The sequence below is a fragment of the Parambassis ranga genome, chromosome 24, assembly GCF_900634625.1.
Source record: "Parambassis ranga chromosome 24, fParRan2.1, whole genome shotgun sequence".
Taxonomy (NCBI): Eukaryota; Metazoa; Chordata; class Actinopteri; family Ambassidae; genus Parambassis; species Parambassis ranga.
In genome coordinates, this window is record NC_041043.1 from 7,181,906 (window position 1) to 7,199,707 (window position 17,802).

Sequence of the window (17,802 nt, forward strand, 5' to 3'; positions counted from 1 at the left end):
CAGTATTTACTTTACATATGATTTGTTAATGAAACTCACAGCAAGTTCACTGAGTTCCACGTTAGTTGTCATATTTTCTGTCAGTGAAGGTATAGAGCATGTGAGAGTTTTTGTTTCATGGCTTTCAGTCACAGTCAGCCATCTGCTTAACACTGATTTTGTTGCACGCACTGCCTAATTTAGTACAAAGAGAGCATCACTTTGATTTAAACATTAGTGATATTGATCATTTCTGCTTCTGCAAACACCTACAGTACCGCATCTATTCTATTTAGTTATCTGTTTTTGTGTTACATTCTTCCACGGTGCATCAGGGAAAAGTCTGTGTGTACCACACAAGGTCATCAGGTCAAATATTGACTTGTGTGAATAAACCAAGAAAGATAACAACGTGTAGCCATGACCCCTTCTCAATACAAATATTTTCCAGGTAGCCTCAAGTGAATTAAAAGGCACTATTTGTTCTGCTTTGATCACAAAATATCACAAAAAACAGCAGAAAGATCAAATACAGGACTATCTTTTTTAGATGTTTTCCTTGTTTCCTGTTTTTATCCTTGTTTTATAATTTCTTTTTTTTTCATCTTTATACTGTTCAGTGGGCTGTTGGTATATGTGTGTGCGTGTGTGCATTGTATAGCCTTCTGTAAGGCTATATAAATAAAGCTTGATTGATTGATGATTGATGGGGTCCTAATCGTGAGCCTTACTGTACCTATACATGTTCTATAAACTAAACTAAGTATGTAAATTTAGAGTGAAGCTATGTAAAATTAAATGTCAGAATCTGCAAACAAATGAAGACAGCCAGTAAATCACAGACCACAAGTCACTGAACGTGCCACTGTGTCTCTCTTTATGAAAATAACTTTATTTAATGTACCACCAGCTTTGAAAACCAAGCCAAAGAAAATGAAAGTAAAATATTTTAATTCTTTTTGTTTCATTCTTCGACAAACGCCTCTGGTTATCTGTGCGCTCCATTGGGTACAGTACAAATCTTTATGGAATAGCCTTGTTTTAAGTGAGACAACCTTTTAGTCAATACTCAATCTACTGTGCAAAACTCCTCATTCTTCCATAAATGACCAGAATACTAACAACACATTCTGCTTGTTTTCTCTCTCTCTCGCTATTCAGCACCTCCGACTGTCCGGATTATACACTCAGGGCATGCCTGCAACGTCGAAGAGGAGAGGCACACGGAGAGAGTCTACACCATTAGAGAAGGAGAGACGCTGGAGCTTACCTGTCTGGTGACGGGACATCCACGACCACAGGTATGAAACTCAGCTTCCTGACAGCACAGACACAAACAGCCACAAATCATGGGATAGGATTCTGTAGCTCATCTCTCCTTTAGTCTCTCCTTCAGCAAGCTCTCTTTTAATTCTGTATTACCATCAGAGTGTCACATATCCCAGCACTAAACCAGCTTAAAAGTTTAATCCTTTAATTATTGATGGTTTAGGTTGCACCGTGCACCTGTGTGTTGATAATGAAATCTCGCAAAGCAAATGAGAATGCAGGAACAAAACAGGAAAAACATCTGCCGAAACAAAATGTAATGAGTGAGAAACAGGCCACAGCAAAAAAAAAAACAAAAGAGAAAAGTGTGTGGGTCACGTGAAATCACACGAGGTTCTCTGTATCAGAGAAACATTTTCCTACATATTTATTTATTGTTGTGATTTGAACTAATTAAAACTTTCTTCTTATTGTGCTTCGAACTTACTGTCTTTATCATCTAAATCTTGTTTATACTTGTTTATACTTGTAGTCTTGTCTGCTCACAAACAGCTTACCGTGGTCTTTTGCTCTCTTTTTGACCTGTGCATGCACAAAGAAACATTTATTTTTTAATAAATAATTATAATTTAAATTGTGTTTGGTTAAGTGTTTGCTTGATACCACAGCTTCCAGATTCCCCTGAACAGGCTCAGCACACATTAATTAATATAATTTCCCCTTTGATCGATAGACATGGGCTGTTAGTTTGTACACTTGCCCTCTGGATGCCAAAGCAAAAGAGCATATTGATTTTTATATTTCAATTGAAAAGGTGAGGCCTCTTAAATTATCGAGTTCCAGGCACACCGTTCATCTCCTTCTGTCATCACAGTGAGGAGGGGGTGGGGGGGAAGCTTTGCTCTCATCATCTCTGTCTTTCCTCTTAATTAGAATTTTTGAAAAACAGAGCAGGGAAGAGGAGGGAAGGAGGGGTGGTGGTGGTGTTAGGGGGGGGAGAGAGGAGAGTGGGAGATCAAAAGCTCTGCATGGCTGTGGCAGGAGAGGCAGGATCTCCTTTGAAACAGAGTCATTATGAGACTCACGCAGATCCCCTGGCACGGCAGAGCTCGGGCTGTGTCTCTCTGGACTTTGGTATGTGTCAGCTCGGTCCCCCTGTGGTAGTGGTATGGGGCTTGGGGGCAGCGCTCGCTCATTGTGAGTGTTGTAGGAAGCTGGAGAGGTTATCTGAGGTGGCAGCATACCTAAAGGCTGGTTTTTTTGTGATGCTGGTGGAAAAAAAAAAAACACAAGGGTGTGTGACCTCATCGGAAACAGGCTTGCAAGTTAATACAGCAATAACAGCTTGTCTTTTCATTAGAATTAAATATTAATCCCTTCAGAACATTCTGAGTCTCTTTGCCCCAAAGTTCCACATTTTAATTGAGTTGAGTTTTTTCATCTTACAAGCGGGAAAAAAAGAAGTCAGATCTTTAGGTGCATTTTCAAAGTCCTGTCTTAGATTTATTGTTGGTTTGGTTTTACCATTTACAGCTGATTTTGATCTGCTACATAATTACGATCTTCAAAATAAACATATTACAAGAAAATTCACACACCTTTTACCAGATAAAATTACGCACAGCAGTCAATTGTAGCTACAAGCTGAAAGTGAATATAAATGATGCACTCATAACTCATTATCTGCTGAAAAACACACACACACACACACACACAGAACTGCATGTTTGCTAAACATCTTTAACACAGTGTCCTTCAGAGTGAATGCAGTGACGGCTAATCTTAAACATCAATGCTACAGAAGAAAATCCTTCTTTGCTAATCTGAGATTATAAAACATTGACTGACACTTTGGTTCTTCTGAAGGGGGACACACCGAGCAATTGATGTCTGTCACAAAATTCTTCCTCTGTGATGAGCTGATCTTTTCAGAAATGTCTTCACACAGTGTGTCCTGGTGCAGGCAGTGCATCTTACAGCACTACAGTGAACTATCTGCAGGTTGCTTGCCCCTATTTTAAGGAAGCAGACACTGAAGCTGAGCCATAAAGTGGAGTCAGCGTACTGTAAAATATATTTTAGCACCTAAAACGTTAAGTATAACATATTGTTTGAAATGTGTAATAACCGGTTTAACACAGGCTTTTCATAAATTCAATGTTTTTACCTCACAGGACACCAGAGCTGTTAGTCTATCGCTGCCTCAATCGTTGTACTGTTGTGTGATGTTGCTGTGTTTCTGAATACCAATAAATGTGTTATAAATGCACTCAGCAGTAGCCCGACATCTCCTGTGTACTGTGAGGAGAAATTATTGCTTTTGTCAATGGAGCCTGGTGGCTTTGAGGTGAGTGAAATAATAATAAGTCCAGTTAATGTTGAAAAAGATGGATGGCAAGTGATGATACATTTGTTTTAGGTGCAAAAACTGGTTTGGTTTGCCGACCGTTTCCACAGCAGTTCACGTTGGTACTTTTTGTCTGCTGGGACAACCAACAAGCTACTACTGCAGATAATAGACTGTCCATGGATAAACACTCCATACAGAGGCACTTCAAAGACACTGAACTAAAAGGCAGGAGCCACAACAGCTTTGTTTCAGACAGAGGATGATGTAGAGTTGCATAAACACAGAAACAAGAGCTGTGAGTCTGCCATCGCATTTCTAGCCAGGTCCTAGAATGAAAGCACCGAGCTGCGAATGAGATCCACTTTAAAGAATATTTCCTCCAGCTTCAGGCGTTTTGACTCAAAGTAATGCTGAAATAAAACCTTTGAGCAATTAACACAAATGGGCCAATTTACAATCATCCTTATTATTTTCATAGCTGATGAAGTCATCAGGTCAGGTACCCTCTGTGTCTCAATCCATCCTATTTAATGAAAACAGGTCACTTAATATTAAACAGACCTGAAAACTCTGCAGTGACCTCACCAGTAATTAAAATGAGAAATTCATCAGGTTATTAAAATATATTGCCGGGGGCAGCTAGCAGTAGCACATTGACATTGATAGGTCAGGCATGTCCCTGCTGTCCACAACCACATCTGTGCCAAGAGTTTATGTGAAAGTTGCTTCTCCTCTCTGTGGAGTCATTCTCAGTTTGATTTTCTTGAACAGCTTCCATACAGTAGCTTAAATCCTACTCACCATCTGGACCACAGTATCACATGGGGCCAAGTCACACTACTTGATCACTGTAAATAGCTTCAATTAGTTCTGCATTAGCAAATCACAAAATTGCTTTTTTCCCCATCATTGCTGTCCAGATTTGTGTCTCTCTCCTGACTTTAGGCACTATAGCTTCTAGGAGGATGCGTAGATTGACGGATGCTGTTTCAAGTGCGGTCACACTAAAGGACCGACCAGGGCGGCAGTTTGGCAATTTCACCACCGTTTTAATTCTTTGCAAGTCTATCAACATGCACACTTCTTAAATTACATAGAGGCCCCCTTAGGCCTTCTCACTGATGGGAGTCTCTGGATTTTATCCAAGCAGGCAGTGGGTATCTCCACCCACCCACCTCTGAGGGAAAACAGAGGCTGTCTAATAATAAAAGCACAGATGCATCCAACCACATACACACACACACATACACACATAAGTCATACATGGCAGCTGCAACACTTGTCTGCCTTTCTATTTAATTGTCAAATAAATGTATGTACCTGTCAGTCACCCGCACACAGTAGAATGTGTGCTTTTTCACTGCTGCCTTGTGGGTTTGGCATTTCAAGGTACTACTGTGTGCTGTGTGGCAGACAGAATCTGTTGGCATCTGGATGATCTAGGGGGCGACTTGTTATATATGTATAGAGCTGAGGTCACAGCAAGTTTACCCTATGAGTAAAAAGAAAACACATCTCTTTATGGAACACCAGCCTGTCACTTTCCTCACTCTGTTCCTTCTATCAAAGGAGAATTAACCAGTCACAGATTAAAATGCTGAGGATAACAACAATGTTGATTTTAATGACAGGTGGCATTCTGCTAATCCACATAAAGTGTATTAAAGATTGGCGGTGTATTACACATAAACCATTGTCTTGTTCAATGATGCTCCTTGACAGTTAAAGGTGCTATGTGGCATGGAGCAATCTGATTGGTTGAAGTCTGCCCATGATCAACAGATGCTTCATTAAGTGCTTTCTCTCTCCAAACTGTTTCCAAGCGCGACTTCCCAGATGGTTCTGTGTCATCTGGTGTGCAAGGGTAGTAGTTCAAGGGAGTGGGCAGCAACATGTGTCACATCATCTGTGTATGTGTGTGTGTGTCCCAATGTCAAAACTCATAGCTTCAGAGTGTTAAATGCAAAAATGACTCTAATGAGCATTTATCCCATATTATGCATTCAAGGTTTAATTGGTAAGATGGAAAAAAAATCATGGGTAAATGTGCACACATAACCTCTCAGAATTGCTGCCATGCAGCCGGATGCCCTTTGGCTGTCAGCTGGGTGGGATTCATCTTCAGGCCAGTTTCTAGCCACAGGGAGTCGCTTCCTTTTCACCCAGAGTGTATCTAGATTCTTCTGTAAACACGCCCTTTGATTTCAAAGCAGGGTGGCACAATGAGAAGAGCTTCAATGTAGTAACTGGCTTCCACACAATGCTTAGTGGCATTACAATCTTTGGTGACAAGTGATAAAAAACAAGTTAGAGACAAACGCTGACAATAAATTCCACCCTTTCTTTTGTCCTATCTCCGATTCACTCTGTATCAGAACGCCATATACTGTAAGAGCTTTATATGTTCATACTTTCATGGTCACCGTTTCCCAGATTCATTCATTGTTTTTGATGCTATGAACAGACATCAAAGAGTCCCTGACGATGAAGCCATCTGCCCCTGTCTCCTCTGCCCTGGCCTCCCTCCATTATGTCCACACTACTTTGTTTGAGTACCAGGCACCAATAGCCAGAAACATCACATTGCAAACACCTTTTTTTTTTTTTTTTTGTTTCAATTATTGGCCAGCCAGATTCAGCTCACAGCACCATGGGTCAGCGAGTACAAATAAGCTGACCTCAGGCCCGGAGACATCCCGCTTTATACAGACCAATTGGAGTATGTGATCTGTTTTGGATGCTCCCGTGACAGTTAGCCTACAGTGCTGGTGTCTTAGCAGATGGTGCTTTTTAGAAGATGATTTAACCTTCTATTTTATCGTGTGTTTGCCTTACAAACAGCAGTATCAGAAGGGGCATCATCTCAAAGGTTATCCCTAAAGAGCACCCTACCCAAGGCATTGACACTGGGGTGCGTCAAAAGTAAATTCAACTGTAGCAGTCAAACACACTGGATGTAGTTCAAGAGGAAAATGCTGATATGATTTCATTTTTATGTATCTGTGTGTTCCCTCCATCAAAGCCTTGACTTGTTTCATATGATCATCCAATTGTTATGAGGGCCAGTATTTTCTAATATAGACCTGTGGAGTATGTGCACTCACAATTTGTGATCTGAACCCCCCGTTGCTTCTTCTGATCACTTGATTGTCATCCTCAGCCACGCTTGTCTGCACCACTGAGCAGCACAGACTATCCTCAGTGTCTAAAAGAAAAGATGGCAAGCAATTAGAAACCAGTCTGTGGTCGGCGAGAGGGAAACGTCACAGCGGGCATTATGAGAGATTCGACGAACACGCGTGCTCCGGCATACGATCTCTGCATAACAACAGACACTGGGTGCATTTTAATTAGCTCTTGCCGTGACATCGCAGCATGTGTGGTCTCAGACGCTGCTAGGAATTTCAGTTGGATGCTAATCTAGATGAGCTTCTGCCTCCCATGTAAACAAATGTTGATCTTTTTATAGGGATGTCTGATTTTAGAAGGAACGGTGTTATTATTGTGTTGACTTTGCTTTTCCCTAGTGGAACTAATTGGTGACATATATTTGACTATTTGAAAAAAAAAATAGAATATGCAATATCTGTCAGGTGAAAGATGACAACCAGACCCCTTTTATGTTTCGTGGTAATAATACAGTAGGCATGTAATCACAAGGCTCACGGGTTTCCATCATGGCCAGTATGATTTATTCCTCAGTGTGTGCTAGCAGGTACTTTATGATTTTCAGCTGAAGCATGTGAAAAGAGCAGCAAAAATAGCCTTAAAAAAACTCACAGCCAGGCTGTCAGTAGGCTAGGAGGGGCAATTATCATATTGCTCAAATCCGCCAGCGCCTCTCACATCAAGAGTATTTGCATTGCACTAAGGAGAGTGAAGAGGGTCAAACTGTTCTCACCAGGCACACTTCAGGACTCCCCCTGTGGGCAGAGGTGCTCAGATGTAAAAAGTCAGAAGAGTGAAGGAATGGAAATAGCCTCAGGCTACAGTGGGGGGAGTTTAAAGCTCACCAATAATCTGGGCTGCTGCCCCTGTTGAACAAACAGCGGCAATATCTTTTTGAAAATATAAAGAGTTATTTGAATACCTACTTCTTTGTGTCACTCTAACAATGCACTTATTGATAATGCGTTTTCCTAAAACTCAAAGCTCTTTACACAAAAGATGAAGAAAAATGACTTGAGGTATAAGCTGGGAGAATATTGAATTCTGCTGAGGTCTGCTATAAGCCAGCTCTCTTTGTATTTGCATAGGGGAATCCAGAGCAGGAGTGACACAGAATTCTGAAACTGTGCTCCGTCTAATTTATGCGTATAACTTATTTAACTTTAGGGCTTGTTTTTCTGAACTCACAATGTCCCAAATAGGTCCAGGATTTTTCCAACAGTGAGGTTTTGAGCATCAATCAGTTGCTGCGTTTGGGTTTTTTTTTTTGTACAGTATGATTAAAACAGCCCATGTGAAGCCTCTTCTGTGCAGTGTGTTCATTTAGAGGCGTTTCTTTCAATGGTAATATATCCATTTAAAGAATGTTTTTTTAAAACGATGGGACGAAAGCACTATCTGGCGACAGAACTTTCATAGAAAGAGGTCGCTGAAAAGGGAGAAATAACACACACATCCTCTGAATTTCAGGGTAGCTAATTTATTTCTACCACTCTGAACAGTAACACCCGGAGCAAGACAGACAATCTGAAACTCCTCTGATAAACTTCAACTTCTGCTGCATGTGCATTCCTCTTCTTGTCATCTTCTACCCTTGAGCCTTTGGAATAGGGTGCCATTATCCGTTTTTTTTGGGCCACCCACCCTTTCATTTACCTCCTCCCCTTTCTGTGTGGAAAAATGACCAAACTTCAAGCTGTTATAACCTTGGGCTGGTGTCGTCATGGTTAAACCCCCACAGCTAAAGCAGCAATCTCTGTGATAGCACCCCAATCCCCGTCCCTGCATGCATTGATATCCCTGTTCCATCTGATGCTATCTCTGTAAAATGGGATGTTATCAGTATCCAAGATGATGCTATCACCATACAGTGTGGAGATATTGGATTCTAATTCATAGCTTTCCCTGCCAAGACAGAGATATGTGAGGCTCTGCAGGCGAAGCCAGTCCAACTGCGGCTTACTTAGGATGAGGAATAGAAAGGAGCTTTATGCTTGGTGGTTCTGGCTGTGTGGCCCCCTAGGCCAGAGTTGTCACAGTACCTGTTCATGCTGTATGCTTTAATGAGGACAGGAGAGGGAGATGATGGAGAGTCAATTACAACCTCATGTTGGAGAGTAACACTATTTCACCTTTCATTACACCTCAATGCCATGGGCTAACTGGGTCTCATCAGTTAGTGAAAGGTACTCACGCTGAGAAGGCCATGCTGAGGTCAGTCTTGTGTAGAGCAGAAGGAAGTTAGAGGAAGATTTTTACCTGTCACATCAACACTTTGTACTGCATTTCACAGCAGTTCTATTTTCTGTCGCTTGTGCTTTGTATTAAAAAAAAGGACGATCCAGATAATCTGCTACAAATTTAGTGACTGGGGATTTGATTTACTTTGTCTGCAGAGAACACCAGGCTATAATTTGAAACTGGCTTGTATAAATAATCGAAAAGCCTTTAATGTTGTTGCCAGGTCAATATTTGTCCTTAAACCTTTAAGATGTGTATTGATGTGGAAGATATATTTGTCTCCTCAGTCATTAGACCCAGAGCACTTGAAAAAAAAAATCATTTCTACTCTTTTCTTCTCCCAGATCCGATGGACGAAGACAGCTGGAAGTGTGTCAGACCGTTTCCAGGACTCCAGCGTGTTCAATGAAACATTACACATCGCAAAGATCCTGAGGACTCAGGGAGGCCGCTACTACTGCAAGGCTGAGAATGGCCTCGGCTCTCCGGCCATCAAGTCCATCAGGGTGGACGTCTACTGTAAGTGTGATATATAGAAACTGCACTTTTGTTTCTTGTGTAGATTTCGACTGGATAAAAAAAAAAAAAAACTGTCCAGCAGACAAAATGGTGGTTTGCCCAGAGGTGTTGCTATCAGAGTCTGTATCTGTGTTACTCTGCTAAGGACTGGGCATGGTGTCACTTTGTCTTCTGCCCGTTTCTTTTTTTAGGCCAGACTCCAGATGGCCACAACCCTGAAAGGATTTCTATTCACAGTTGTTTTTATGTAACAAATAAAACCTCTTAGTAGTGTACTAAGTGAGCAACACAGCTCTTATAAACCACTTTGCTATTGTTTAAATCTTCTATTCAGTCACTTTTTAAGTCATAGAAAAAAATATAAAATGAAACGAGTGCTGTTAAATACGTTCCTAAGTACTTTTCAAATTACAGAAAAAAGCTGTGAACAAACAGCTGCAGCGTACATGTAACAACTGACTGCCCACAATGGCTGTGTTCCATATTCCCGCTGTAAATGAACAGTGGTTATTTGAAGGTATTGCATCCAAAGAGACCCCATCGCTCTCCTGAGAATGTTAATTAAACTAAAACACTTTTATTATCCTGACACAGCCATTGACTGCAAGCTCTGCTTTTAAAGTATGTGTACTACAAACAATGAAGGTTCATTAGCATTCATCAAAAAACAGAGATTTATTGTTATTGTTTTTATTGATTTGGCATTGATTGCCCTATTTTACCTCATGAGTTTTACAACGTGGGATTTACTGCCCTGTTTCAGACTTTACCTTCCTCTTTATGACTGTTTGTGCAGTCTCTGCCAATTCCTTTGCCGATAAGAAATATAGTATGATGTCTTATAATCAGTGGCATTATTGGTGGATCTCTGGTCTTACTGTTTCAGCTTCAAAAAAAAAGGAAAGAGATATATTTTAATCACGTGCTTGGTGCCTGAAAGATCTCTAAGCTGCCTCCTTAATTTTTCAGCACTGCTTCAGTCCTCAGCAGCTCTTCATTTCATGCCAAGCTACATAGAAAAAAAAGGCTGTATCTTTGAAAATTGACAACCCCTCATGCCTCATTTTCAGTCACAGAGGAAAGAAAGAGGTGGTGAAGCAGAACATTTCTGCACTAACTAGGATGAACTGGGTCCCTTTCCAATATAAACCTTGTGTTTATTTGATGCATTTTTGAGCAGTAAAACACAAGTCTTAGTTAAGAGCTATGAATGATACTACAGTTTCCCCCAGGGAGGAAGACTGGCGCTTTGAGCCAACAAATATGCTGCAGAAATATGTTTTTTTATTATTATTATTTATGAATGTTTGAATTAACACATTAACAACGATGAAGGCAACGTGCATCACCACAATAATGCTGCTTTATGTCAAAGCGACAGAGACTAACTGGGAGACAGTTAGTTATATATCTGCATACTGCAATATTTCAAAAGTACCAGGATGTCTGTTCACATAGTCCCAGTTCACAGTATGGTTCTGAGACTGCTTTTCTAAGCTGCAGGGACCCACAATGCTTTGTGCTGTGGAACTTATGTCAAGATACACCAAGAGCGCACAGATGAGCTCTGTACCGTGCTCTGAGATAAGAAGTGCCGACTCAGCCGCTTTGCCGAGCTTCATGACAGCCTCATCTGAATGTTGTTCAGTGCTGTTGATGTTCATTTGTAGTGTAGGGATTAAAAACCCACAAAGAAAGTATTTGTAAATTGTCATGACTTCACAGATCCTAATTTTTTTTTCGATTTTAGGAGCATTTGTGTTTCTGTTCATCAAGTTCTATTAGTGTAAAATTACCTTATCTTCTGAATGTGTTTCATTCAGTTCAGCTAGTTGGATCAAGAAGAGCCATATGATTTCATTTTTAACCCTGCCCTTGTACGCTGGTTGGGAAGTCAGAGAAAAGATGACTGCACAGCTTTAGTGTGCATTTTTTCTCTTAATGACTGCAACTTTTATTTATATAAATGCGACACCATTTTGTGATGCCTTATCCACTTCTCCTTTATATACCCTGAATTCTCACTGAGCACTCCTCTATCCTATGCCTCCCACAAAGTTGGAGCTTATTGTTACCTGGCTCTCCTCTTCTCTCCTCTTTCATGTCTCTGTCTTACTCTGTCTCGGTGTGTGAGCCGCACTCTTGTACCTGTTTATTTGGACTGACACTGGCAGAGGTTGTGGAATTGAAACGTGTTTAGAAAGCTTGTGGAAGGCCTTAGTGGTGCAGGAGGTCGGGGCTGAATGCATCTCAGCAGCTGACAGTCAGAACCTTGTTTCCTCTGTGCACCATTTCACCTTGGCTGCACTAAATAGGTGGAGGAGCAGACGTGGAAATGAAGCCAGATAACATGATGGACACAGAGCCTCAAGGATAATCAGAGAGCACGTTTCCTCATCATCTGGCGTTTTTAAGGTCGGGAGAGCTGATGATTTGGTAACTGATAATGGTTTTATTTATCTGACCCTCCTTCTGTGTGTACAGACATGATACAGGACTATCTAGAATCGATGTGAACAGTGCAATTAAAAAGTGTAATCTAGCACGCCGTTGTTTTGTTTCCTACAGACTCATCAAAAACAGGAAGAATATTGCAGACTGCTATCCGTATGATGCCTTTGCATCTGGCCTTGCAACACAGTATGTGTTTACTTGACACGCATAGTATTATGTTGCAGCAAAAACTCATCATTTCTACAGAGCAACGTTTCAGCTGTCCCCTGGGGATGAATATAATTGATGGGCCTCTGCAGTGCATGCTATTTTTAGTGGTTTGCAGCTACAGTTTTTAATTAGTATTAAAATTGGTGTTTTGTTGCTGGACCTCCCAACAACAACACCTTGAATTATGTTCGCTGTCTCTTTCAAATGTATGGCACATGTCTCCCTTCATGCAGCTTTGTTTAGTATCTGAGACTGTGTGTCTTCTGTAGAGGGAAATGAGACATAGAACCCCAGCATGTTTTACATCAAGAGTCTTAAAGCCTGAACGGTCTTTCTCTACGGTTTCTTCCTTTTTATCATTTTCTTTTCCCAAGACCATTGATTCGCTTCGCCTTCCTGGAATCAAGGGTCTTGTTTTCAATTTTCAAAATAAGCACTCGAGATGTAATTCATATGTGCACCTTTATTAGATCAGTAAGCATGCTTCTTCAACCGCTCTCCTCCGAATGCAGCCCTCACCCTGTTGGCCTTTTTAAATCAGAGAAATGAAAAAGAAACTATCAAAAGTACAGATGTAATGTAGATAGAAATAACACAATTGGAAATGCAGATAAACAGGCAGTCAGACAGACAGAGGTTGGTTTCTTTAGAGCGGTATGAGAACAGCTGACAAAATCAGCAAAGGGATAGTTAATGGTAATAACTGACCTCAGCAGCCCAGAGGAGCTGATATTAGCTATATGGCTGGCTCAAAGCTAACGTATTTACAAAGCTCAGAAGTCCATCTAAGCACATTTTATACCTGCTGACACCTCGGTTGTGTTTGTCCACAGTTAGGTCTACAGGGAAGGTCCTCTGCAAAGTTAATAATGAACCTTGCCCAACTCCTACACCAATCGATCCAAGCCTAAGATGCTCACTCCTTTTTCCTACAGGGAAGTCTTTTCAGTGTTTTCATTTAATTTCAGCTGCATTAATTTTGCTGCAGCTTCTAATGTTTCATTGAGTGACTGATTGAGAAGGGCTTAGGAGTTCTGCAGGGGTAGCTTATTGCAGGCTCAGAGACTTCATTGACCATCGCCAGCACAATATATCTGAAAGAGATTTAGCCAGAGGGCGAGTTCGGGAAACTGTCCAGTGAAGTGACTGACCACAAAAATAGGAAACAAGCTGGAAGAGATGGCGCCTGAAATCTTAATGCTCTTAGAACACAGTCACTAAAGAGTTGCTGTTTTCCTCCAGTCATTCATAGCATGCGCTAATGATGTTAAATGTGCTGAAATCATTAGCTGATAAATTGATTCAAGAAAAAATTAATTAGCAGCCATTTTGATGATCGAGGAAGTCAAATGTTCACTATGGTTCCGTCCTTAGTCTCAGGATTTGCAGTTTTTTGTTGACTTTCGCTGACAAATCAAGGTATTTATACACCATCCTAGACATAAATGAGAGTCTATTTTCTAAACTTAACCTTCAAACTGTTTCATAAAAGTCAGACAAGACAGAACAGTAGCTACATATCATACATCTGCAGTCATATGAATCAGTGCATGTCAATTCAACCTTTTTAAGCATATATATATTTTAGACATCATGCACACCAACATGAATTGGTGTGCATGATGCACATGAATTTCATCTGCCACTTACATTTCATTTTCCACTTGTAGCTTGAATTAGACATTAAAAACAACAGTGAGGTTGTAGGGTTGCTCTGCTGGCTATCATAAAAAGGATTCATGTAAGCCTGCACGAAACAATATATTAAATTACATCAATATAATATAATAATAGAATATTTTATTGGGGGAAAAAACATGCTGCAGGCACAAAAGACAATTCTAACTGAAATGCATTCATATTGAATTTGTGCCTCCCATCCACCCCCCCGAAAAAGAACAATCTGATTATTTAATGTTATGGGATGGGGTTGCCTCCTACAATGTGTTGTTGATGCCCGGACTTTATTTCCTGTGTGTGTGATCATTTCCATCTGTTAATGAGACTGCATGTTGAGGAAAAAGTTCCTTAAGAGTGCAGCTATCAAATGAACTCAGAGAGTGAAACAGATTATTCTCAGCTGATGGCCAAATGGAAAACAAATTATTGCATCTTAAACCTGCACAGCTCTTAGTGAACTCAGCTGATGGAGGACCACATTAAAACTCTCTTTAAAATTGTCTGAATGAGCTCTGAATAAATTGAGAGCAATGCAGAGGTGAAGAAACCAAAGCACACCTTGGACTGTTTGTCCCTATGCTAATGTTCAGATGCAGCTGTCAGTCAGTGCTTGTTTGTTAGTGGCTTTGAAATAGTCTTGCCTTTCTTGTAGAGAAACAACCTACTGGACTGTAGATATCATTTCACTCAGTGCTCTACACATATCTTCACTCTTCCCTGATATTTCACTCTACGTTCCTTCAAAGGGATTAGAATAAGACAATAGCCTGCTTTCCCTGTGTTATCTGTGAAGGGACTTACGCAGCCCTAACTCCACACTGCTGGTGCAGAAGCCAGAGAATTTTAATGAGGATACTGTGTGTGCTGTGTGTATTTTTTGTGTATTGGTTAGCACACAGGTTAGAACCTGAACCTTTTTTGTGGAGGGTGCAAAAGCAACATTCCTCTAAATTGGAAAAGTGTGAATGTGTTTGTGTCCATTTCTTTGTGTGCCCATGGGTGCTAGAAGAAACAAAAATAGAGGCTGCCCAGTGGGTTCAAGCACATGCTTATGCATGAACACACTCTCCACCAGCGAGGTCCTGACTCACACAAACACGTCAAAGGCTTAACTTGTCTTGGCATACGCCTCCTCAGCTGTGCAACACTGTGCAGCAGCGTGCAGGGTGAGGCTGACTAGGGGAAGTGTGTCTGCTTTATGTTTGCCTTCCCTCGATGGAGTTCATGAAGGAGCTCAGAGACCAAACAGCAGCTGATGGTGTTTGTTTTGTGGACGTGCTGGCTTTGCTTTATCCAGTCGGTCAGTAAAACTGGTGCTTCCTATCTCATCAGGTGTCCAATTCATGCTGCCCTGCTGCAAGGCGTCTGGGTAAATGTGTGTGTATAGAGCAACACAAGGAGGTGAGAAAAGGTTGACTCTCAGAGCATGGTGGCGATCACCAAGGCCCGTCCAAGTCCTATTATCTTCTATATCCCTTCATCACTGGTGTTTGCATTTATAGAGCCTGAAGAGGTTCTTCTGACTGACTTGGTAATGTATTTGGGTATACGCAGAGGGAAGTGTGTGGGATGGTGATCTCAGGGGAGACGATTGATTAGTGGGTTAGGTGGAAGGAGCAGCTGCTGGAGGCAGGTTCAATAGGTTGAGTTATGACTCACACTTAAGCAAGATACAACTGTAAACCGGTAGACCCTCATCTCATCATAAAAAACATTTATTTTAACAGTTTCATGAATAAACAGATGATCACACTCCCATATCAGGTAAATTAGAGCCACTAATTATCCTCTGCTGACTGTCCTGCAGCTTCTGTTAAGCTTCTCCCACAGCAGAACATTTACACTGAAAACCGCGACTGATTTACAGGTGACCATGTGACCAGGAAATGTCTCAGCCCCCACTTACTAGTCCATAGTCGATGTAGACAACACAAGCACAACCAACAGTGATATTTGAATTTTGAAGTGATTGAAATAGGTGTATAAGCAACATAAATGTATAAATAATTGTGTGTGTTGTACATGCACACCACCTCAATATATGTGGAAATGCAGATGTGTTTTTAGAAAACAGTTTGTGTAGCTCTAGTTGATAGAGGCACACAGACCTCTTCAAAATCTCAAAACACCTTCGGTGTTTGCTGAGGCCTCCCTCATTAACTTTCCCCCACAAATTCAGATCCATTACAAATTGAAATATTCGCCAAAAATGCAGCTTTTTAATGCAATTAAGTCTGTAACAGGTTGGATTAATGTGTCTGCTCCTGCCAATGAATGTAATCCAGGTGCTAAAATGTTGATAGGAGCTGAAGTGTAGTTTGTGGCTTACAGCTGTTTGCAGGAGTCTTCCCTCTTAGTTTATTAAATCACCAGAACTATCACACAGCAACAGGATCCATCTGTGCATCTCCAAAGTCAGACAGTTGTCTAATGCATATGCCACAATAGTGGCACCTTACTTAAGTTTTTATAATCAATAATTATCCCTGACATGGAGATAAAATGGCAAATTATATCAAGTCCCACACGGATTCACAGTTTGTGATGCATATTGAAATAATGTCTTACATATGGCATGTTCAGTTCTTCCGAACCAAAAGGCTCCTATCACTGTGGTGTGTTCACTGTCCTGTTTATTCTGAACTGTCACAAGCTCTCTAATGTAATATAATATAATGTAACATAACAGGCAGTGCAGGAGAAATAGCTGCTAAAGATAAATGAGTGAAGATGAATTGTTATTACTAAATAGTGACAGCATTTTTTTTAATATTTAGAAAGTATTCATCAAAAAAAAAGATCTTGCTAACACCTCAAACAGCATGTTTCTACATATTTGGCCTTGTCTTGTGCCCTCTCTCCTCCTTGGCTGTCTAAATAGTGTAAGGCTTTTAGTCATTTAAATCGTGACACACCCATACATCAAGTTTACTTGGTTAAAAAGAGGTGTATTTGTTCACAAAATGAATAATAGATGATGATAGAATTTAGTTCATGTAGAAACTCCCTTTTGGGGTGGGACTCAACACCGCGTTGACCAAACAAAGATAGAGATATTCCCCTGTAACACGTTTGATGTTGTGAAAGGGTCGGATTTAACCCATGCTGAGATATTTTTCCTCTGTCCGTCCAGGTGCTTGAACCCAACCAAACAGCACTTGTAACCAAAAGTAACATTAAAGTGAAGGTCGTTTTGGTCCAACATGTGGCTCAAACCATGTTTTCCTGGGTGAAACCTTACAGTTTGCCCGACACCACCGTCAACTTTGTTAAAATTGAAAAATATCTAGAGATAAATGACCAGCACTTTCATACAGTATACAGAAATATCCATTCCTCAGATAGGAGGTCAAATGAAATAACACAGACATATCCGAGACAATGCTTGATTCATATTTGAACAAGCTTATCTTTGCAGTGTTTTCTGATTAAACAGGACTTCCTAGTCTATCTCCCCAATCATCCCTACAGTGTGCCCCCCCCCCCCCTTCCTCTGCGTGCTAACATGACACGGCACCACATTTGTCAGTTGCCCTTAAGACAAAGGACATGCGGAGAATGTGAAAACTAAATGGGAGTAATATATACAGTCCTCCATATTCCATTTGTTTGGAGTACATTAATGCAAAACGACATTAAGACAAGACCTCACATGACAGCTTCATCAAACTCCATCTTAGTGTATCTGTATGATCTGATCTACAATCCCTGATACAGAGTAATGTATTGTACAGTTTTTTGGAAAGATCCCATAATGTATGTAGACAAAGATATATGTGCAGCACCTTTTAAGTGCTTTTGGATGTAAATGACCTGGTGTGATGAATGGTGTGATACAGGCTCGGTGAGTTATCTGAGCCTAGTTTGAATCAGGACAGAATGAATCAGCACATTATGTGTACATTATGTAAATGTTTGCTGCTGTGGTTAAT

At 40.7% G+C, this 17,802-nt stretch overlaps 1 protein-coding gene across 1 annotated transcript in view; it reads left to right on the forward strand.

The window, feature by feature from the left end:
* The first annotated feature begins 399 nt into the window (after window positions 1–399).
* LOC114429057 (MAM domain-containing glycosylphosphatidylinositol anchor protein 2) overlaps window positions 400–17,802 on the forward strand; it is a 98,229-nt gene continuing 80,826 nt past the window's right edge. The window contains exons 1-3 of the mRNA XM_028397906.1: window positions 400–430; window positions 1,141–1,280; window positions 9,352–9,526. Coding sequence (XP_028253707.1) covers window positions 400–430; window positions 1,141–1,280; window positions 9,352–9,526 — 346 coding nt within the window. The remainder of the gene's footprint in view (window positions 431–1,140; window positions 1,281–9,351; window positions 9,527–17,802) is intronic.